This window comes from Castor canadensis, chromosome 4 (genome assembly GCF_047511655.1).
Source record: "Castor canadensis chromosome 4, mCasCan1.hap1v2, whole genome shotgun sequence".
In the NCBI taxonomy this organism is placed as follows: Eukaryota; Metazoa; Chordata; class Mammalia; order Rodentia; family Castoridae; genus Castor; species Castor canadensis.
In genome coordinates, this window is record NC_133389.1 from 178279297 (window position 1) to 178297577 (window position 18281).

The following is an 18281-nucleotide window of genomic DNA, read 5'->3' on the forward strand; positions in this document are numbered from 1 at the left end:
CCCCTGGCACAGGGCCACATTCAGCAAGGCCCTGCACTTGGTTTAATGCCTTGCTACTATCCCTTTCTTGGAGTTCTTAATAACTGTTGAACAAGAATCTCTGCATTTTTATTTTGCACTAGGACCCCTCCAAATTATGCAGCCTGTCTGCCTACCAGACATGTCTGTTGTCATTCGGACCTCTGGCTAAGCTGACCTCCACTGGGCACTGAAATACCATCTCCTGTCTCCTGCCACAACCTTGATTCCTGACCAAGAAATTATTTATTTCTTCCAGGACCCCACCTACTTTTCCAAGGGAAGTAAGGGAAGAAGCTGTATTGGCCCAAATGCCTCCCATCCTGTCCTCTTTTCCTAGTCACTCCAGGGAAGGGGCTGACTGTGGGGAATTGCATGGATTCTGACAGTGCATGGAGTCCCTCACTGGGGAGAGTTCTGGGGCTAACTGCTGGTGCCCACTTACCTAGAATGTTGGAGACTGAGCCCTTTACAACAGGCAAGAACCCCACTCAGCATCCTGCAACACAGAAATGATTGCTCTGGAGAAAGTGCAAGTGGCTTATGTGATGGAGACTGAGTGGAGCCACAGGGACAGTGGCCAGAAGTCCTCTTCATCACGTCCCAATGGGGGAAGCAGACACGCACTGCTACAGAAGACGTGCATGCATAAATAACAATGAATAAAATGATTTCATGAGCCATGGATTTAGATATGGTTCTCAAGAGGTGACATGAGGTACTGCTGAAATTGATCTAGACTTAGGAATAGAGCATATGCAGGGGAGAAAACAGGGCTAGTGATCCAGACTTGGGACCAGGAAGTGGGTAAAGGAGCCACAGAGCAAGCAGGTCAGGGTTTGAGCAGAATTGCAATACACACCATAAAGGCCCTTATCTTTCTTTGGCAGTGGGTGGGTTCTTACCTGAGTTGGGGCAGAAAGGGAGAGAAACTAGAGACTGCAGCTCCTGGTCCTGACACCTCCCACCTCCACCCTGAAGAGTGTTTTGACAGAATGGAGGCAGGCAGGGCAGGAGGCTCTGTGCTCACTGGCACTAGCTTGACCCCAAAGGCTTTGGTGAGATCCAAGCAGCTGAGGGACTCCGGAGCTGAAGGCATAAAAGCAGACTGTGTTGACCTCAGACTCTCTCAGCCAAGAATTTGGAGCTCAAGGATAAAAAGATACCCTGCAAGACAGATAGGTAATCTAGTGAATATGAGTAATTTCTAGGGTCATAAAATTCACACTCACAACTATCTGCACACAGTATTGCCCTGACATTCCTGGATTCTGGGTCACACGTTTCTATAAGTGGAACAGTAGCTGGGGAGGGGAGAAGGGGCAAATACAGTGATGTTGATCAGCAGGGCCTAGAGAGGATGGTTTATAGCATGTCCTGATTCCTCAAATACTCCCACCTAAGTGGCCTAAGTGGGCTCACCAGCACGAATTGGGGGTCAGGGCATTTTTCTGGCCCCAGGATTTTCTGAAGGGCAGAAGGGCATCACCCTGCCCCAGGTGGTGACTTGATTCCAGGACAGCTGCTCATTTGTGGCCCTTCCAGAGAGACTCCCTCCTGCCAGATCAGCGTCACAGAAATGGAGAACAATGCTGGATAGGCCGAGTAGGCAGGGACGGGGGTCTGGGAGAGCGTCACAAGCTGCTGGGGCCTGTTCTCCCTGAACTGGGCCACTGTGGGGCCTTTCATCTCCTGCCTTTCTCTCTGGGCCATCTCTGGGCCACTCCAGGGTCTGCCTCCCTTTGCCTCTTCCCATCCCACTACTCCCAGTGCGGCAATTACGGCGCTAATTAGGATGCTTTGATCAACTTTAGAAATGGCCACATTGGGGAGGGACACTGCCAAGCAATTAGGGGCAGAAGGGCTGGGAGCTCGGTAGCTTCCTTGGGGGGTGGGGTTGCCAAGGACCCCCAGACACCCCCCTGCCCTTCTCCCTCCAATAGTGTCTGCCCCCAGCATGGCTGTAAACTCCCCAGGGGGCATAGACAGCTGGAGATCCCCCCTCCCAGCTCCTGCCCACCAGCCCCCCTTTGCCTGGCCCCTAGCCCAACTGTCATCTCGTCTTCCCTGTCTCAGCCCCTTTGATGGAGCCGCAGAAACAAGGCCTCCTTTGACAGAAGGGGGGCTCAGAGCTGGGATGATGAAACTTCAAAGGTAAGGGTCAAACCCACTACCTCATTCCCTCCGCCAGTCCTGGCTGCCCTCCAGGGTACCCCCCCTTCTGTTCTCTATATAGCCCCCGCAACCCTGTTCCCCTGAGGGCTCCTAGGAGGTGAGGGCCAGGTGAGGTGTAGACCATGGGACGTGGGTAATTTTGATGAAAGAACAACAAAAATTCTGTGTCCAGGGACAGAAAGGCAGTGGGAGGCAGACACCAAAGTATAAGTGCGGTGAGAGTGGGCCCCAGCAGGAAAGAAGACAGGGTCTCCTGTCCCAGCTCCCGGTCACCATGCTGCTGGCTGTGCTGCTGCTGCTGCTGCTACTTCCCCTCCCAGACCTCTGGACTGCCAATGGGCACCCACTGTACATGCGTCTGCCCCCCAGCACCCTGCAAGGTGAGCCGGGTTGGCCTGAGGAAGCACCTGAGGTGGGAGGGGCACAAAGGAACTTGCTGAGGAAGATAAGCATAGCACCCCAATCATAAGGACCTTTGGGCCCTTCTGCCCACCTGCTGGGACATGAGGCCAGGAACTGAGTGTAGGAAGGAGAGGAGGGGCAGGCAGACTGGCATGGGAAGCAGAATCTGCAACATTGCCATGGGGCTCTTAGAGAAGGCTCCAGACTTAGCAGGGAGGAAAGAGCCCAGGCAGCATGCCTTGGAGATCTGGACCCAAAGGTGGACACCTCAACCGTGGTTGTGTTGTGTCAACAGGCCCAAGTTCTGGGATGTCTATATTTGGGGCAGTATTTTTCCTCCCATGTTTTTAAGGAAAGACACTTTTCAGAGATCTCAACCCAGTTCAGTTGAATTAGTGAGCTATCTTCAGCTCAAAATCTGGGACCATTTGCTCTGAAGGTTGGGTCTTGGGCCCTGGAGCGCTCTGTCTTCTGATCCCCTACTCCCTGGTGCTCTGGGATCACAGCACCTTCCCCCAAGGCAGGGCTTGGGGCTGGGGTAGGCGGACTAGACTGAAGCCCCCTCCCCAACCAAGCATGATTTTGTGTCCCATGTCCCAGCAGTTCTGTCGACCCAGGGGACGCAGGCGTTGCAGGCTGCCCAGCGGAGTGCCCACTGGGCAGTAAAGCGCGTGGCAATGGAGATCCAGCACAGGCTGCACGAATGCCGAGGTTGTGCCAACAGTGCACCCCTTCCTTGCCCCAGTGAACTCGCACTCATAACCAGGGACTCATTCTCCTGACCACCTCACCCTTTCCCTTTAGATCTCACACCCATTTTGGGGGCAGAGACTGGGTGGGATTGCAACCAAGACACTGCTTATGAAGGTTTCTCCAGGTGGAGACCCATGCCAGGGTTGGGGCACTGCATGAGCAAAGGCAGGGAGGTGGGAACAGTCTGGACTCATGTGTGAACGGTTGCTGAAACAGAATCTATGTGCTAAGGTGGTGAGATACAAGGGAAGTGGCTGGGGAAAGAGGGTTCTCAGATCCAGCCTAGGACGGCGGACCAGCAAAAAGATAGCAGTGAGGATCAAAGGGCTCTTTCTCAGCAGGACCCCGACGTCCCAAACCTCAAGCCCCCTTCCTCCAGGACCTCCCTGAGCCAGGTGAGGCTAAAAAAAGCTCAAGGGGGCAGGTCTGAGAGCAGGGTGGGCCTCGATGTGAGGACAGCTACAACTTGTCCCTCATGACGCTGCTTCTGTCATTCTAGGGCCATGTGGTGAGAGGCGCCTAGGTGCTGCCAACATGACCCGGGCACATGGCCGTATAGTAGGGGGCAGCGCGGCTCCTCCAGGGGCCTGGCCCTGGCTAGTGAGGTTGCAAATCGGCGGGCAGACTCTGTGCGGCGGCGTCCTGGTGGCGGCGTCCTGGGTGCTCACCGCTGCACACTGCTTTGTGGGGTATGTTTGACCCCCCAGGTACCTGCCTGACCCGGGGGTTGTCAAAGCCAAGTCCAGCACCTGCCTGGCGACGCTCGAGAGAGCTGGTCTCTGCTTCCCCCTGGCGGAGGCCCGCTTCGGATCGCAAGCATCAAAGCGCCGGTGCGGGCGAGGCCAGGGTGCAGAGCCCAGTGCGGAAGGGCACATGGCGCCGCGCATATGCCCACTCCCAGGCGCGCCCCTCTCTCTGTAGGCCTCGAGCGACTCCGCTTGCAGGCTTGCTGGGTAGTGCGGCCGTACTGAGGGGAAGGGACTCCAGGGGGCCTCGCTGCGCCCCAGTCTGTCCCTCCTGCGTTATCACCCACTGCTCCCTCTGCAGCGCTTCGAATGAGCTTCTGTGGACTGTGATGCTGGCCGAAGGGCCCCAGGGGGAGCCAGGGGAGGAGGTGCCGGTGAACCGCATTTTGCCCCACCCCAAGGTGAGAGGCCAGGCCCCGGGCTCTCTGATCTGGGAACAGCACCCCAACCCAGTGTCTCCTTGACTTTGTGCTCCCACACCCAACCCAGTTTGACCCGAAGACCTTCCACAATGACCTCGCCCTGGTACAGCTGTGGACGCCTGTGAGCGCAGCGAGTCCGGCTCGCCCTGTGTGCCTGCCCCAGGGGCCCCGGGAGCCCCCCGCTGGCACCCCCTGCGCCATCGCGGGCTGGGGGGCACTCTTTGAAGGTAGAGTCGTGTCAGGGTCTGGGTGAGCCTCAGGTGTGTGAGGAAAAAATGGGGGTGGGGTGGGGCTGAGGAGATGGAGTTTGGGGAGGCTGGAGTGTAAGGAACACAGCAAAAGGCTACCCGATCGATCTTACTAGGAGGCAGGAATCAGGGAAAGTACTGGGAGGGGGCCCTTAAAGCGGGGTTCCTGCCCTCCAGACCTGATCCTTTCCACTCTTCCCTATAGACGGACCTGAGGCTGAGGCGGTGAGGGAGGCCCGCGTTCCCCTGCTCAGTGCGGACACCTGCCAAAGGGCCCTGGGGCCCGGGCTGCGCCCCAGCACCATGCTCTGCGCTGGTTACCTGGCCGGAGGCATCGACTCATGCCAGGTATGAGCCGAGACTGATCACAGGGCTCTGATTGGGCTGCTCTCCTTGGCAGGACAACTGGGTACGAGTCCATAGAAGAGCTCAGAGCTGTCCTACCTAACCACGTGTAAGGCGGGAATAAAGATGAATTCTTCTCTCTCTCTCTTTCTCCTCTGCCCCTCGCAGGGTGACTCTGGAGGCCCCCTAACCTGTTCCGAGGCTGGCTCCCGCCCCAGGGAGGTCCTCTTCGGAGTCACCTCTTGGGGGGATGGCTGCGGGGAGCCAGGGAAGCCCGGGGTCTACACCCGCGTGGCCGTGTTCAAAGACTGGCTCAAGGAGCAAATGAGCGGTGAGCGCCCCTTTCTAATGGCCCCCTTCCTAGCGTGTCCCGCAGACAGCCCTAGAAGAAGCCGATTCCACCCCGGTGCGCCGGTCCCTAGCTCCTTTCAGCGTTGAGAAAACCTTTCCCATCCAGGGAGAGGGTATGGGGTCCCAAGCAGTGAGCTGGTCGCTGCCCCGCCCGCAGCGGCCCCCTCCACTCGCGAGCCAAGCTGCAGGGAACTTCTGTCCTGGGACCCGTCCGAGGAGCCGCCAGTGGACGCCACCGGGCTCTGCGCCTTCTACGCCCGCCTGTGTCCTGGGTCCGAGGGCGACTGTGCGCGCCTGGCGCACCAGCAGTGCCTACAGCGCCGGCGACGGTGCGGTCAGTCCGGTTAGCTCCCGCAGGGGAAGGACGGGGAGCCTGGCCCACCTCTGACGGCCGTTCACACCCCTGTCCCACCCGTAGAGCTGCGCTCGCTTGCTCACACGCTTCTGGGTCTGCTGCGGGGCGCCCAGGAAGTACTTGGCTCCCGTCCGGGGCTACGGCGCCTGGCCCCCGCCCTGAGTGCGTCACTCCAGGAGCCTCCGGTGCACCCCGCCCGGGAGCAGAGGCTGTATTCAGGTATCCCGCACCCTCCGGCCCGGCCCAGGCCCAGGCCCAGGCCCCGCGCTCCACCCCTATGCCTCGGAGCCGCGTTCTCCTGCTGCCCAGGGGTGTCCCTAACCCAAGGTCTCCCCAGGATCGCGGGCTGCAGAAACGCGGTTCCAGAAGCCGAGACCAGAGCATCGCGGGGAGACGAAGGGTAATCACGCCCCCTGGCGACCTTCTGGAAGAGAGCAGCTAAGGGGGCTGACTTAGGCCTGGAGAAGCTTCTGGGTCCAGGGTTCTTCTATGCTGCTAAGCAGTTCCCTACCGGCATCAGGGCAGGGCCTCTGTCCTTCCCGGAGAGCAGATGACTGGCTCTTTAGGAGGACTTGTGGCTTTGAGCCCTCGTCAGCGTTAAACAGAGGCCCTCTGCCTTGTGTGATCACTTCCCACCTGTAGCATGCAGAAGATATCTGCCCTGGGAGGTCCACCCCTAGCTCCTGGCCGCTGTTAGTTCTCTGTTATTCCAGGTCCTCTCCCTTTCCTGCAGGATGCCCTGGGCTGGAGCACCTGCGACAGAGGTTGGCTACCCTTCAGGGGACCCATGCCTGGATCCTGCAAGTCCCCACAGAGCACCTGGCTATGAACTTTCAGGAGGTATGTCCCCAGGCTTCTTAGACTCCTTGGGAAGGCTGACCAGTTAGGAGTGGGGTGCAGACAAGGCGCACAGGGTCCAGCCCTGATGGATGGGGGAGAAGGTTCAAGGGAATTGAGTGGAGAGGGCTGCTGTGTATCACTGGGTGGATGTGAAGGGGGAGGTGGAGAGATATGAGTGGAAGGGCTCATGGGGGTATCCAAGTGAGCAGGAATTAGCAGGGTTGTGGAAGGAAGGAAGGTGGTCATGGATCTAAGTGAGAATTTCCAGGAGGGTGGTCCAGAATTTCCATTCAGAAGTGAGTTTCTGGGTTCATGAACCCCTCTTTCTACAGGTGCTGGCAGATCTGGGCTCTAAGACACTGACTGGACTCTTCAGAGCCTGGGTACAGGCAAGCTTGGGAGGCCGGAATGTGGTCTTCAGCTGCCTGGTGGGCCTGGAGCCCACCACACTGGCTCACAGCCTCCCCCGACTGCTGGTGCAGGCCCTGCAGGCTTTCCGGTTGGCTGTCCTGGCAGAGGAAGAGCCATAGGAACTCTAGATGGGTGTGAGGCAGAGCCCTGGGCTGGGGAGGAAGGAACATCACCCACTCACCCTTCAGGCTCTCCCAGCCAGGCAGCCACAGTGAGGACCTACTGCCCCCAGGGGCTAAGGGGATTCAGGAGCATTTGACAACCCCTCACTGCCCCAGTTGTCTGGGTATGTGTGGGTGGGATGGGGGTCCTTCCCAGGTATGTGATCAGTGAATCACAGCTGCTTTAATAAATGTTATTTATAATACACGGAGACAATCTGAAGCTTTCTTGGGAAGGGAACCAGTGAGTGGAGATTAGATTGGCAGGGGGGTGGTAGAGGCAGGGACCAGTCTCCAGAAGCAGTTGGCAGAGGTCATAAAGCAGCTGGGTGAAAGTTGCTAGGCCCCCTCTGAGCATATCCTCTGACTTCTAAGTGACAGCAGGTGATGCCTGTCACCACCCTTATTCATGCCTGACCAGCACTGCCCTCCTTGTCTCCACCAGCCCCCACTCACTCCACTAGCCTGGGATCCCAGCCTGGGATCTCTGCCTCCTGTCCTTGGGCTCCTGCCCAGGCTAGCCAGTCCCCACCCCCTCATCACCTGCCTTAAGATATCAGATTGCATTTCCGGCTGCTTCTTCCCTTTGCCCCTCAACCCCACCCTGCACCTGTCCCTTCTCCCACCCACCCTCATTCCACAGCCCTGCAGACAGGAGGGGCAGACAGAAGACCTGGTCAGAGGGGCAGGATGGAGAGGCCCGTGCTGACACTGGGGCTGCTGGCCACCCTGGTTGTGTGTGGTAAGGGTGGACATCACTCCCTCCCTGGAGGCCTCTCTTGTGCCCATCTGGACCCTCCCCCTCCACCCCTCGACTGCATGGCCCCTTCCTGGGATGAGGCCCAATTCCTCACTCCTCCTTTGCCATGTCTGGTCTTCAGGGTCCCACTCTCAGGGAGTGGTTGACTTCCCTTGCTCAGTCCAGTCCCAGGTCTGGCCCAGGAGGGTCTTGGGACAGCTTCCTTGCTGGGTCTAATGCCCAGTGCCCCGTTCCCATCCCCAACCTCCCCAGGCAGCTGGGGCCTGAATGAGGAGGAGAGGCTGATACGGCACCTGTTCAAGGAGAAGGCCTACAACAAGGAGCTCCGGCCAGTGGCCCGCAAGGAGGACAGTGTGGATGTCTCGCTGGCCCTTACCCTCTCCAACCTCATCTCCCTGGTGAGAGATCCTTCCTGGGCTGGGCTGAGGAGGGAGGGCAGGGATGGCTTCTCCAGCGCAGCCTGTGTGGTAGGTCCCTTCCAGGGATGTGCTCCCCACTCTATTCTCGGTGAAGCCAGCCCTCAGGCCTCCAGCCACCCAAGGCTGGTGCCCCTCAAGTCCAGCATCAGCTCTGGGTGTGTCCCTCACACCACACCCACAACATACCTCACCCACCATGCATCTCAGCAGCTATCTGCACTCTGCTCCTTAGTCTGCCCACCTACCCCAGCTGCCAGTGCTGGAGCCCAACGGCCATGGCTCCCCTGGCACTGGCATCATTAGGAGCCTGTGAATGTGTAAGGGTGAAAGAATTATGCGGGCCTTGGAGGGACATCCCTCCTGTCTGATTACAGAAAGAAGTTGAGGAGACCCTCACCACCAACGTGTGGATGGAGCACGTAAGGAGAACGCCTCACTGAGGTCCCTGCTTGGATACTGTCGTCCAGGAAGGCCTGTCTCCTAAGTCCCAGCTGCCCTGCTCTCCACCTACTCCCCTGCTGGTTCTGATGCACTTTCATGAGGGTTAGGGTTGCTCTGTGGGAAATTGTTACTCTATCCTGATTTTTATTAGAAATCACTCTTGTAGCAGTGTTAGTACACTCACAAAATCATAATACAGACAAATCTTCTGCCCACACTGGAAATAGCACTGCCTTAGTTGTACAATGTGTGTCTCACACAGTTGTCCATGACAGACCTGAGACCCCACTCTTAACTGTCTCCCCCAAGCCTCTTTGTTACAGCTCCCAGGCCCTGTTTAGTCTTCCCCTAGGGAAGTGAAGGCAGTGTGGGAGGGTGGACAGCAGCAGAACCCACCTCTGACACGCCTTTTGGGTTTCCAGGGCTGGACCGACAGCCGGCTACAGTGGAATGCCAGTGAATTTGGGAACATCAGTGTTCTGCGCCTGCCTCCTGACATGGTGTGGCTCCCAGAGATTGTACTGGAGAACAAGTTGAGTGGAGCCCTTCCTGACCTCCTTCCATCACCCACTCCAGCCACAAGTTCCAGCCTGCCCTTCCTTCCCTGCCTCCCCAGTCCCACCAGTGCTGGCCAGTGCTCCCAGTGATCCTTGTCCTGTTCCACAGCAATGATGGCTCCTTCCAGATTTCCTACTCCTGCAATGTGCTCGTCTATGACTCAGGCTACGTGTACTGGCTGCCACCCACCATCTTCCGCTCCTCCTGCCCCATCTCTGTTACATACTTCCCCTTCGACTGGCAGAACTGCTCTCTCAAGTTCAGGTGCGCCCATTTCTCAAGTCCCCTCTGTCCCAGCACTTGCCAGAGGCTGATGGAGTAGATGAAGAGCCCTCAAACAGAGGCTGCCGGCATGATCAGAGCTCCTTCCCCACCATGGCCCTCCTTTACTAGCCTTTCCCTCTTTGTAGCCCCAGCCAGGAGCTGAATGTCACCCTCTCCCTACTCTCCTCCCCAGTTCACTCAAGTACACGGCCAAAGAGATCACCCTGAGCCTGAAGCAAGAGGTTGAAAATGAACAAGCCTACCCTGTAGAATGGATTATCATTGACCCTGAAGGCTTCACAGGTGCTTGGAGTAGCCTCGAAGGGTGGGAATGTGGGGGCAAGGTCCCTCAGACACACACACAGCAATGGATATGCAGTCACACTGACTCCTTGAGCACACACAGCTAGGACACCTACACATTTGATAGATGCATCCCATCCATAGAGAAAAGACCCCAAAGGCAGAGCTGCTTCTGGGGTTCCAGGGGTCCAAGGGTAAATTGTGGCTGACACAGGAGGTCTGGTTGGCTTTTCCTGTGCCTAGAGAACCCAAGGGTATGGACTGTGTCATTGATGGATATATGTTATCCTCAGCCCTATCTGTGACCACCCTCAGATCTATGGGGTTCACTGCCTATTCCTGTTCAACAGAAGAGACTCCCCCCATCATCTGGCTGGTTTCAAGACGAGATGTCATGGGGGGAGCATAACTCTCATGGGTTCATTCTCCCTGAGACCCAGACAGAAGAGATAACACCAAGTCATGTCAACTGAACTTCAGTTTTTCACTTAGGAAGACAGGCTCAAAGACTGAGGGTATTTTCTTGGTTTTAACTTTCTCTTTAATCTGTGTGTGATCTATTTTTGGCTCAGGGTATCTTTTGAGCCAAAACACACTCCTTATTTGAACCCTGTATGGCCTCAGCTTCTATTTTTTCCAAGGAGAAAAAAAAAAATCAGCTACAGAGGAAAACTTCCCCCTCACAGACCGAACTTGCCAGCCAACCCCCAGAGACAGACATCCACAACAAAGCCTGACACTCCCTGCATGCTTCACCTCCTGGCTGGGCCTCTTGCAGACAGACATGGCCATGTCACACCCCGGGCCTTCATCCTGTCCTGAGGCCCTTTAACCTCCTGGAATCTTTGTGCCTAGTTTGATTCTAAGCTGTCCATGTGCCATCCTCAGAGAACGGGGAGTGGGAGATAGTGCACCGGCCAGCCAGGGTCAACATGGACCCCAGTGCCCCAGTAGACAGTACCAGCCACCAGGATGTCACCTTCTACCTCATCATCCGTCGCAAGCCACTCTTCTACATCATCAACATCCTGGTGCCCTGCGTGCTCATCTCCTTCATGGTCAACCTGGTCTTCTACCTGCCGGCTGACAGTGAGCCTCATGCCCTGTCCCGCTCCCAGCTCCCCAGGAGCCTCGCCACCTGGGCACAGGCGCTCTAACCCTGCCCCTTGCTTCCCCTGGGGGCTAAATAGGGATGACATCTCCTGAAACTTCCTGCTTGGGGCAGGCCTTTTGGCATCCCCAGAAGACAGAGCAGGGTCCTTCCCTGGATGCTACTGCTGCCTTTCAGAAGGTGCATCCTAGGAACCCTAGGGAGAATGTCTGGATGGTCCTGCTATCAGAGCAGAGAATGGGCTGGTCATGCTTAACTGCAGTGGAATGGTAAGCCTGGCACCCAGTAGGCCATCAGCTGCTGACCCCAGCTAGTGGATAATGAGTCCCTAGGAAGCTGGGGGACACAGAACCCAATCTGGATATTTATTATGAATGGGGCACAATGAATACCCTGGACAAAGGCCACCTGGCCCCTGCCATGGCAGACAGCATGGAAACCACAGGACTAGAAGGGTGGGGGTGGGGATTCTACCAGCAGTGGAGGTGGAGAGGGTCTTGGAGGAGGAGGCAGTGCTTGAGGCCCACCTGGAGCATGGGTGGGGCTTTACCAGATAGCACAGGTTAAGTAAGCAGTGATCATGATAGGGCCAGGGCAGAGCAGATGGGACCCTTGTGTGCAGGCGGGAAGAGCAGGCTGCACTGGGTTAGGGTGTATGCAGGAAGGGCTGCATGTTGGGGTGCTATCATGCTCCTAAGAGTAGGCCCTGGATCTTTCTGAGCAGGAGTCCATATGTAGACCTGTACTTTGTTTCTTTCTTTTTTTTTTTTTTTTTGGCAGTACTGGAGTTTGAACTCAGGGCCCCATGCTTGCTAGGCAGGCACTCTTCCACTTGAGCCATCACTCCACCAGTGCAGATCTGTACTTCAGAAGGATGGTGGCGTGGCCATGGGGGTGGGTAAATGCTAACAGCTAGTTTTATTGAGCACTTATCCAGCGCCAGGCAGAGTGAAGTCTGTTTAACACACACAATCTCACATTAAACAGTTGAGAAACCAGGCACAGAGAAGTTAGGCTGCTTGTCGAGGTCATTCAGCTAGTAACAGAGCTGGAATTTGAACCCAGGCACCTCCAACATCATAGCCTATGATATTTACCAGGACGCCATGGCATTGTGAACAATGGCGGCTAGAGCTACCTTAGGGGGCTCCTGTGGTCTCCAGGTTTGGGTTTCCAGCTAGGTCTGACTCCCCAGGTGGTGAGAAGACGTCCATGGCTATCTCAGTGCTCCTGGCCCAGTCAGTCTTCCTGCTGCTCATCTCCAAGCGCCTGCCTGCCACATCCATGGCCATTCCACTCATTGGCAAGTGAGTGCAGCTCACCCATGCCCAGCCCTGCCCTGCACACCCTTCAGTCCTGGGGGCCCAGGCTTAGCATATACCCACAGGTTCCTGCTCTTTGGCATGGTGCTGGTCACCATGGTCGTGGTGATCTGTGTCATCGTGCTCAACATCCACTTCCGAACACCCAGCACACACGTGCTGTCCGAGGGGGTCAAGAAGGTGAGCTCTGCCAATAGCCAAAAGCGGCAAACTGGGAGGCCCTGCCAAGAGAGGGGGGTCAGGGTGTTGAGTGTGCCCAGTGGGGGACACCCCTCAGCTGTGCAGAAGCACCAGCCGCTGAGGGAAGTAACCTAAGTGTGTATCAGTAGGGGATCAGGGAAATCGATGAGAGGGTCAGACTGGGGAGCAGTATATGGCAGCCAGGAGTGGATTATATGCATTTGACTGTGTAAAGGTTTTTCCACATTTGTAACATGGCCTTCTTGGTGTCTCCTTGGCTGCCAAAGCTCTTCCTAGAGACTCTGCCCGAGCTCCTGCACATGTCCCGTCCAGCAGAGGGAGGCCCTGGCCCAGAGGCTTTGATTCGGAGGAGCAGCTCCCTGGGCTACATCTCCAAGGCAGAGGAGTACTTCTCACTTAAGTCCCGCAGTGATCTTATGTTCGAGAAGCAGTCAGAGCGGCATGGGCTGGCCCCGCGCCTCGCCACCGCACGTGGGTCCTGGGTAGCCTTAGGGCTTGGCCCATCTGGGGGAGGTGACCGGGACACATATCACCTTCTCTGGCCTTTGTCCATAGGCCGGCCCCCAGCAAGCTCTGAACAGGCCCAGCAGGAACTCTTCAGTGAGCTGAAGCCGGCTGTGGATGGAGCAAACTTTATCGTTAACCACATGAGGGACCAAAATAATTACAATGAGGTGAGCAGTCACAGGATTGTCTGTACACAGATACATAGGTAGTACACTGACAAAGTGTCTCTCCTCACAAACACATGTCAACATAGATAGGGAGTTCAAGATGGTTGCAGATTCCTGGGAAGGAGTATTTCCGCATGGACACCCATACTGCACCCTGGGCCAGGCACACACCCTGCCAGGCCACAGTCCACGCATCCCTTTGGGTCTCCTCTTTCTATTTGCTACCAGTTATTTCTGCCCAAGTGTAAGGCAGATGCTCCAGACAAAGCCAGACATTGAAAAGGTAGCTGTATTTGGTTGTCCACTCTTATACCACTTTTTACAATTCTCCCTTGAGAAAGGGACACCTTTTCCACATCACACAAGGCTGTCAGCAGCTCTGAGTATCTCAGAGGACTGAGAGAGAAGCGCCCCCTATCCTCAACACCCTAGAACCCTGCAGCAAAGCAGGGCAGGTATTCATGGCTCTGATCTCTCCTCTTCAATAAGCACAATGGCCAGCCCTACCTGTGACCACCGGGGCCTGGGCTCCTTGCTGGGTACAATGCCAGTTTCTCCCCACTCATCCTGTCCGCTGACAACTTGAGGTAGCCCCACAGACACACTGCTGACCCTGGCTTGGTGTAGGGGGGCTGCAGTCTGAGGAACACCCTCACCCCATGGTCCCCCAACTTCCAGGAGAAGGACAGCTGGAACCAGGTGGCTCGAACAGTGGACCGCCTCTGCCTGTTTGTGGTGACGCCTGTCATGGTGGTGGGCACGGCCTGGATCTTCTTGCAGGGTGTCTACAACCAGCCCCCACCTCAGCCTTTCCCTGGAGACCCCTTCTCCTACAAAGAGCAGGACAGGCGCTTCATCTAGGGTAGGCCGGTGGAGACAGCCAGGCTAATAACAGGACTGAGAGAGGAAGACCAGCTCCTGACCCTTAGTTTGTGCCCAGCTGCTCCTACAAGGCTGGGGCCAAAACCAAGGCAGAAGTGAGTCCTTTGCAAAGAAGCCCAAGATGGGCTTAGCTGGTGGGGGGGTGTCAGAGGATTTGGGGAGAGGCAGAGGATCTGGGGAGGGGCTTGCTCAGACAAGGACACTGTTCCAGCTGGTCTCCTGCGGAGAGATTTGTGAGGGATAGCACAAGTGGAGTCTCCTTTCTGCCTTCCCCTCCCCCCAGGTGGGGTAGAGCAGGCAGGAATCTAAGCTTTCTGGATCTTCACTCCTCACCTCGCCTCTACCCTAGTACCTCCTCCTCCACCCCAGAGTAGGGTTGCATGGAGATATTTGGGACATACTTACACTAAATGATTGTTTATGTATATCTAAAATTCACACTTAACTGGGCATCCTATATTTTTATTTGCTAATCTGGCAACCCAACCCCCAAAGGAGCCCGTACTCAGTCCTATCCCTCGGGTCCTATCCCAAGGGCCAAAGACTGAGGTCAAAGGAGCTGGGAGACATGGGTCTGTAGGTGACCCACCTCCAAGATGATCCAGCAGTCCCCTCTTCCTGCATTCACACCCTGGTGTAGTCCTTGCCACACTGTCCCCAGTTGGTCTGTGTGACCAGCAGAATGAAGCAGAAGTGAGGGTATATCACTTTTAAGATTAGGTTCCAGGACACAGAGTCTCCTGTCTTGCTGTCACATCAATCGTCAATCACTCTCACTTTGGGAAGCCAGCTGGGATACTGAAGCCACATGGCAAGGAACTGAGGCTTTCTGCCAATGGCCATGCAGGTGAACTTGAACATGGATCTTCCTGCCCCCTCCAGACAAGGTCAAAGCCCCGGAAAGTCCCAAAGCCCAGACCACCCAGTTCAGCTGCTAATGGGTTCTGGGCTCTCGGGAATTATGTGAGATAATAAATGGTTGTTTCAGGCCCCAGAGTTTGGGCGATTTGTTTCACCAGCAGTGTGTCTCTTGGCTTCTGTTTTCTCATCTGCACAGTGTGCAGATAATCGTCCTGCTCACAGGGTATTCATCCAGTGAACATTGAATGTGTGAGTGGTGGTAAAGGGGCTGAGGGATGCAGGGGTGGTTCAACATACGAAAATCAATAAATGTAATAAACCACATTAACAGAAGCAAAGACAAAAACCACTTGATCATCTCAATAGATGTAAAGGGACTGACCTGTGCCCTGTAAATGTAAGAGGTGGTTACTTAGCACACTCCTCATTTGTGGGCCTGGTTTATGGAAGATGGGTCTCTGGGGTCCCCAGGAAGAGCTTGTGCACAGGCTTCCTCCTTCCAACCCTGGCATGGTGATGGAGAGAGGATGGGAACAGGGTACAGTGACCCACTTACTCACCTCCTTGTTGTACACTTAAGTCTTCACAGCTCAAGCCATTTCCTTCAGAAAGAAGTAGTGACCTCATTAGCTCTGATAGACAGCAGGTGGATTTTTAATTTTTAGGTGTAATAGGAAAAAGAAAACCCATTTAAAACCAAAGTTGATCCTAGTGACTTTTCTTTCCAGGATGAATTGTCCAAATCTTCAATTTTCCCCTCAGAACAGGAAAATCAGTTTGGTTTCACACAGCAGCAGCAGCAGCTCAGGAAATCCAGGACGTCCCTGGAATCCAGCAATTCATACAGAGACAGGGGTGGGGGCACCTGGGACCCTCTACCAGGTTCGTTGCTTTTCTCTCCGTCACATGGGTGGCTGTTGGTAGTGGATCTTAGTCCAACTCAGGTGCCTGTGGATCTTCCAGAGAAAATGATCCCCAAATGCCACATCCAACCAAGGGTGCCTCTGAGCAGGCTCTTGGGGTCAAAGCAATTTCCATCATTTGCACAATGGGGTACTGTCATGGGATTCTATCTTCTTTCTGCCAGGAAGTTGCACTCACAGGGCAGCTTACCAGAAGACCAAAAGGTGTCCCCCTATTCTTCCGGCCAGCAGGGCCACCCACACTCTCACTGGGAGGCAAATCAGTTAAGAATATGCTGGGCTTCAAGAACAGACAACCCAATGTCATAGCCACCCTTTAACAAGGCTTCCCCTTTCTCACACAGTAAGACACAAGAGGCAGCAGTGGCCAAACTGGCTCAGCTGTCTAACATTGCTTTCAGGGACATAGGCTCTTGTCTGTCCCTGCCGGGCCCCACCTCCACAGCACACTGGCTTTGTTCCTCATGCTTGTTGCTTCAGGGTGTGAGCTGGCTGCCACAGCTGTATGTATCTATGTTCTGGCAGGAAAGGGGCAAGTCATTTCTGACCTGTTTTATCAGGAAGCAAAGCTCTCCCATGGGATGAAGGCCCCTAGCATCCCATTGATCAAAATGTCACATGGCTACCTCTATCTGTAAGGGAGCCTGGAAAATAAATACAGTCAGGCCTCCACATCTGTGAGTTCAGTCAGCCACAGATTGAAAATATCTGGGAGAAAACACTCTGTCTGTTCTGAACATGTGCAGACTTTTTTTTGGTCATTATTCCCTAAACAATCCAGCACAATTATTTGCATCGCACTTGTACTGCAGTAGGTATTATAAGTCATCAAGGGATGGTCTGGGTTGTATAGGATTATGTAGATTACATGCAAGTGTTACATTTTAGATTCAGGAGCATTGGTGGATTTTGATAACTGTGGGTGTCCTGAAACCCAATTCCCTGTGGATACCAAGTGGTGGCTCTGTTTAGCTTTCCTAGCTTCTATTATAGGAGGTAGCAAAGGAGAAGTAGTTGCTTCCCCATGAGTGATGTCCTAAGATGATTTTCTCTTAGTGAGTCCTATCCTTCTACTCTTGCCTCAGCCAGGAACCTCCACCCCTCACAGGTGACTCACCCTGCTGAGAATACCAAGCAGACTTCATAGCCCAGAGCAGAGAGGGAGGAAACAGGAGTTGAATCTTCACAGAAGGGAGAAGGCACGATTCATGCCAGAGGGGAAAGCAATCTTCATGCTCTCCCTTTTCCCTCCCAGACACTTGTGGGGAAGGAAAGGGTCAGTGAGAGCTGTGACAGCATCAGCTCAGCCCCCTGCGCCAGGCTGAGGTGCGGCCAGGCCCCATTGATCTCACTGCTTCCTGACGACGAGGTCTATAGCTTGTGGGCTTAGAGGCAAGTAAAGAGGTGGGGATACTGCTCTGCCATTTTGGTGAGGGAATTGAGTCTGGGGGCACCAGGGGAGCAACGTGGGGAGGCAAGGAGCCTTGGAGGTGGGGAGGAGCTGCTGGCTTTGGAAACTCCAGGAAAGGAAGTCTCACAGATAGAGCTTAGTGAGAGCAAAGATGTGGGAGGAAACAGTGGGGCCCACAGCAGGCCTGACCTCAAGAATTGGCACACAAGCCATTCACAAGGTAACTCAGTGGAAGAGGAGTTGACACCAGAAATGACTGGGGAAGACAGGTGCTGCCATCACCATCCCCCAACCTCCCCTTACAGAGTCCTGGCAGCACAGGAGGGACCTGAGGCCCTGCAGGGGGCTAGATTTTGAGCCTGAGTTCCTACTGAAATCCCATAGACACTGCCTACTGGGTACAGGGGGTGCTTTCTTCTGGCACTCAGCAGCCTCCACTGTCCTGTCCCCCAAGATGCAGTGTGGTAGCACTTATGAGTTCCTGAGTTTTTATTCTTGCTCATGTATGAGACACATTGACCTGTCTGCTTAGAATAGTCACAAGGCAGGTGGCCTGAGTGTGTCCACATCTAGCAGTGAGGCCTTGCTCCCAGGTCATTCTCAGTTCCACCCTTGGCTGGCCACAAATCACAAAGTAGAGGGGGCTCATTCTCTAGTCCCTCCTTCCCCTCTGGATCCCCCTTATCTGACTCTGGGCTATGGGGTGGGGGGGACACAGACTCAACTTTTATCTGCCTGTCCTTGTGGATCATGGGTTTCCACAAGCAGCTTGGGCACACATCCCTGGGTGTCCCCAGCCTAGTGATATGCCTGCCACATTCTGGGGCCTCCGTCATTGCTGGATGATTTAATAAACTGCAGTCCCCTCTGCCGAGGAGCCCCTATGCTTGCCCAACAGCTCCACACCTCCAGAGTGAACAGGAT

The 18281-nt window shown here is 55.2% G+C and overlaps 2 protein-coding genes across 4 annotated transcripts; both read left to right on the plus strand.

Moving 5' to 3' along the window:
- The first annotated feature begins 2467 nt into the window (after window positions 1-2467).
- Window positions 2468-7834, plus strand: Prss56 (serine protease 56). 3 transcript variants are annotated; one of them, XM_074072004.1, is made up of 13 exons: window positions 2468-2573; window positions 3199-3309; window positions 3687-3743; window positions 3848-4037; window positions 4396-4495; window positions 4584-4743; window positions 4970-5112; window positions 5278-5440; window positions 5618-5794; window positions 5879-6034; window positions 6153-6215; window positions 6549-6655; window positions 6988-7834. In XM_074072004.1, exons 1-13 carry the CDS (start codon window positions 2468-2470, stop codon window positions 7183-7185), a joined length of 1731 nt encoding a protein of 576 aa, XP_073928105.1. In that variant the 3' UTR covers window positions 7186-7834. The 3 variants fall into 3 exon arrangements, with proteins under 3 accessions (XP_073928105.1, XP_020028399.2, XP_020028400.2); XM_020172810.2 differs by having other exon boundaries at window positions 5278-5437; XM_020172811.2 differs by having other exon boundaries at window positions 3199-3306; window positions 3690-3743.
- Window positions 7835-7868: 34 nt separating this feature from the next.
- Window positions 7869-15158, plus strand: Chrnd (cholinergic receptor nicotinic delta subunit). Its single transcript, XM_020172802.2, has 12 exons — window positions 7869-7969; window positions 8240-8385; window positions 8781-8825; window positions 9270-9379; window positions 9514-9669; window positions 9863-9972; window positions 10861-11061; window positions 12279-12390; window positions 12471-12585; window positions 12873-13077; window positions 13162-13280; window positions 13959-15158. Exons 1-12 carry the CDS (start codon window positions 7918-7920, stop codon window positions 14139-14141), a joined length of 1554 nt encoding a protein of 517 aa, XP_020028391.1. The 5' UTR covers window positions 7869-7917; the 3' UTR covers window positions 14142-15158.
- The last annotated feature ends 3123 nt before the right edge of the window (window positions 15159-18281 follow it).

Bases quoted from the DNA above. Each gene is read 5' to 3' on its own strand.
- Prss56 (XM_074072004.1), top strand. From the start codon at position 2,468: ATGCTGCTGGCTGTGCTGCTGCTGCTGCTGCTACTTCCCCTCCCAGAC. The intron at 3,310-3,686 runs GTGCCAACAGTG...GCTCTTTCTCAG, and splicing joins GCTGCACGAATGCCGAGGTT to CAGGACCCCGACGTCCCAAA. The intron at 6,216-6,548 runs GTAATCACGCCC...CCTTTCCTGCAG, and splicing joins GCATCGCGGGGAGACGAAGG to GATGCCCTGGGCTGGAGCAC.
- Chrnd (XM_020172802.2), top strand. From the start codon at position 7,918: ATGGAGAGGCCCGTGCTGACACTGGGGCTGCTGGCCACCCTGGTTGTG. The intron at 9,973-10,860 runs GTGCTTGGAGTA...TGCCATCCTCAG, and splicing joins TGACCCTGAAGGCTTCACAG to AGAACGGGGAGTGGGAGATA. The intron at 13,078-13,161 runs GTGGGTCCTGGG...CTTTGTCCATAG, and splicing joins CCCGCGCCTCGCCACCGCAC to GCCGGCCCCCAGCAAGCTCT.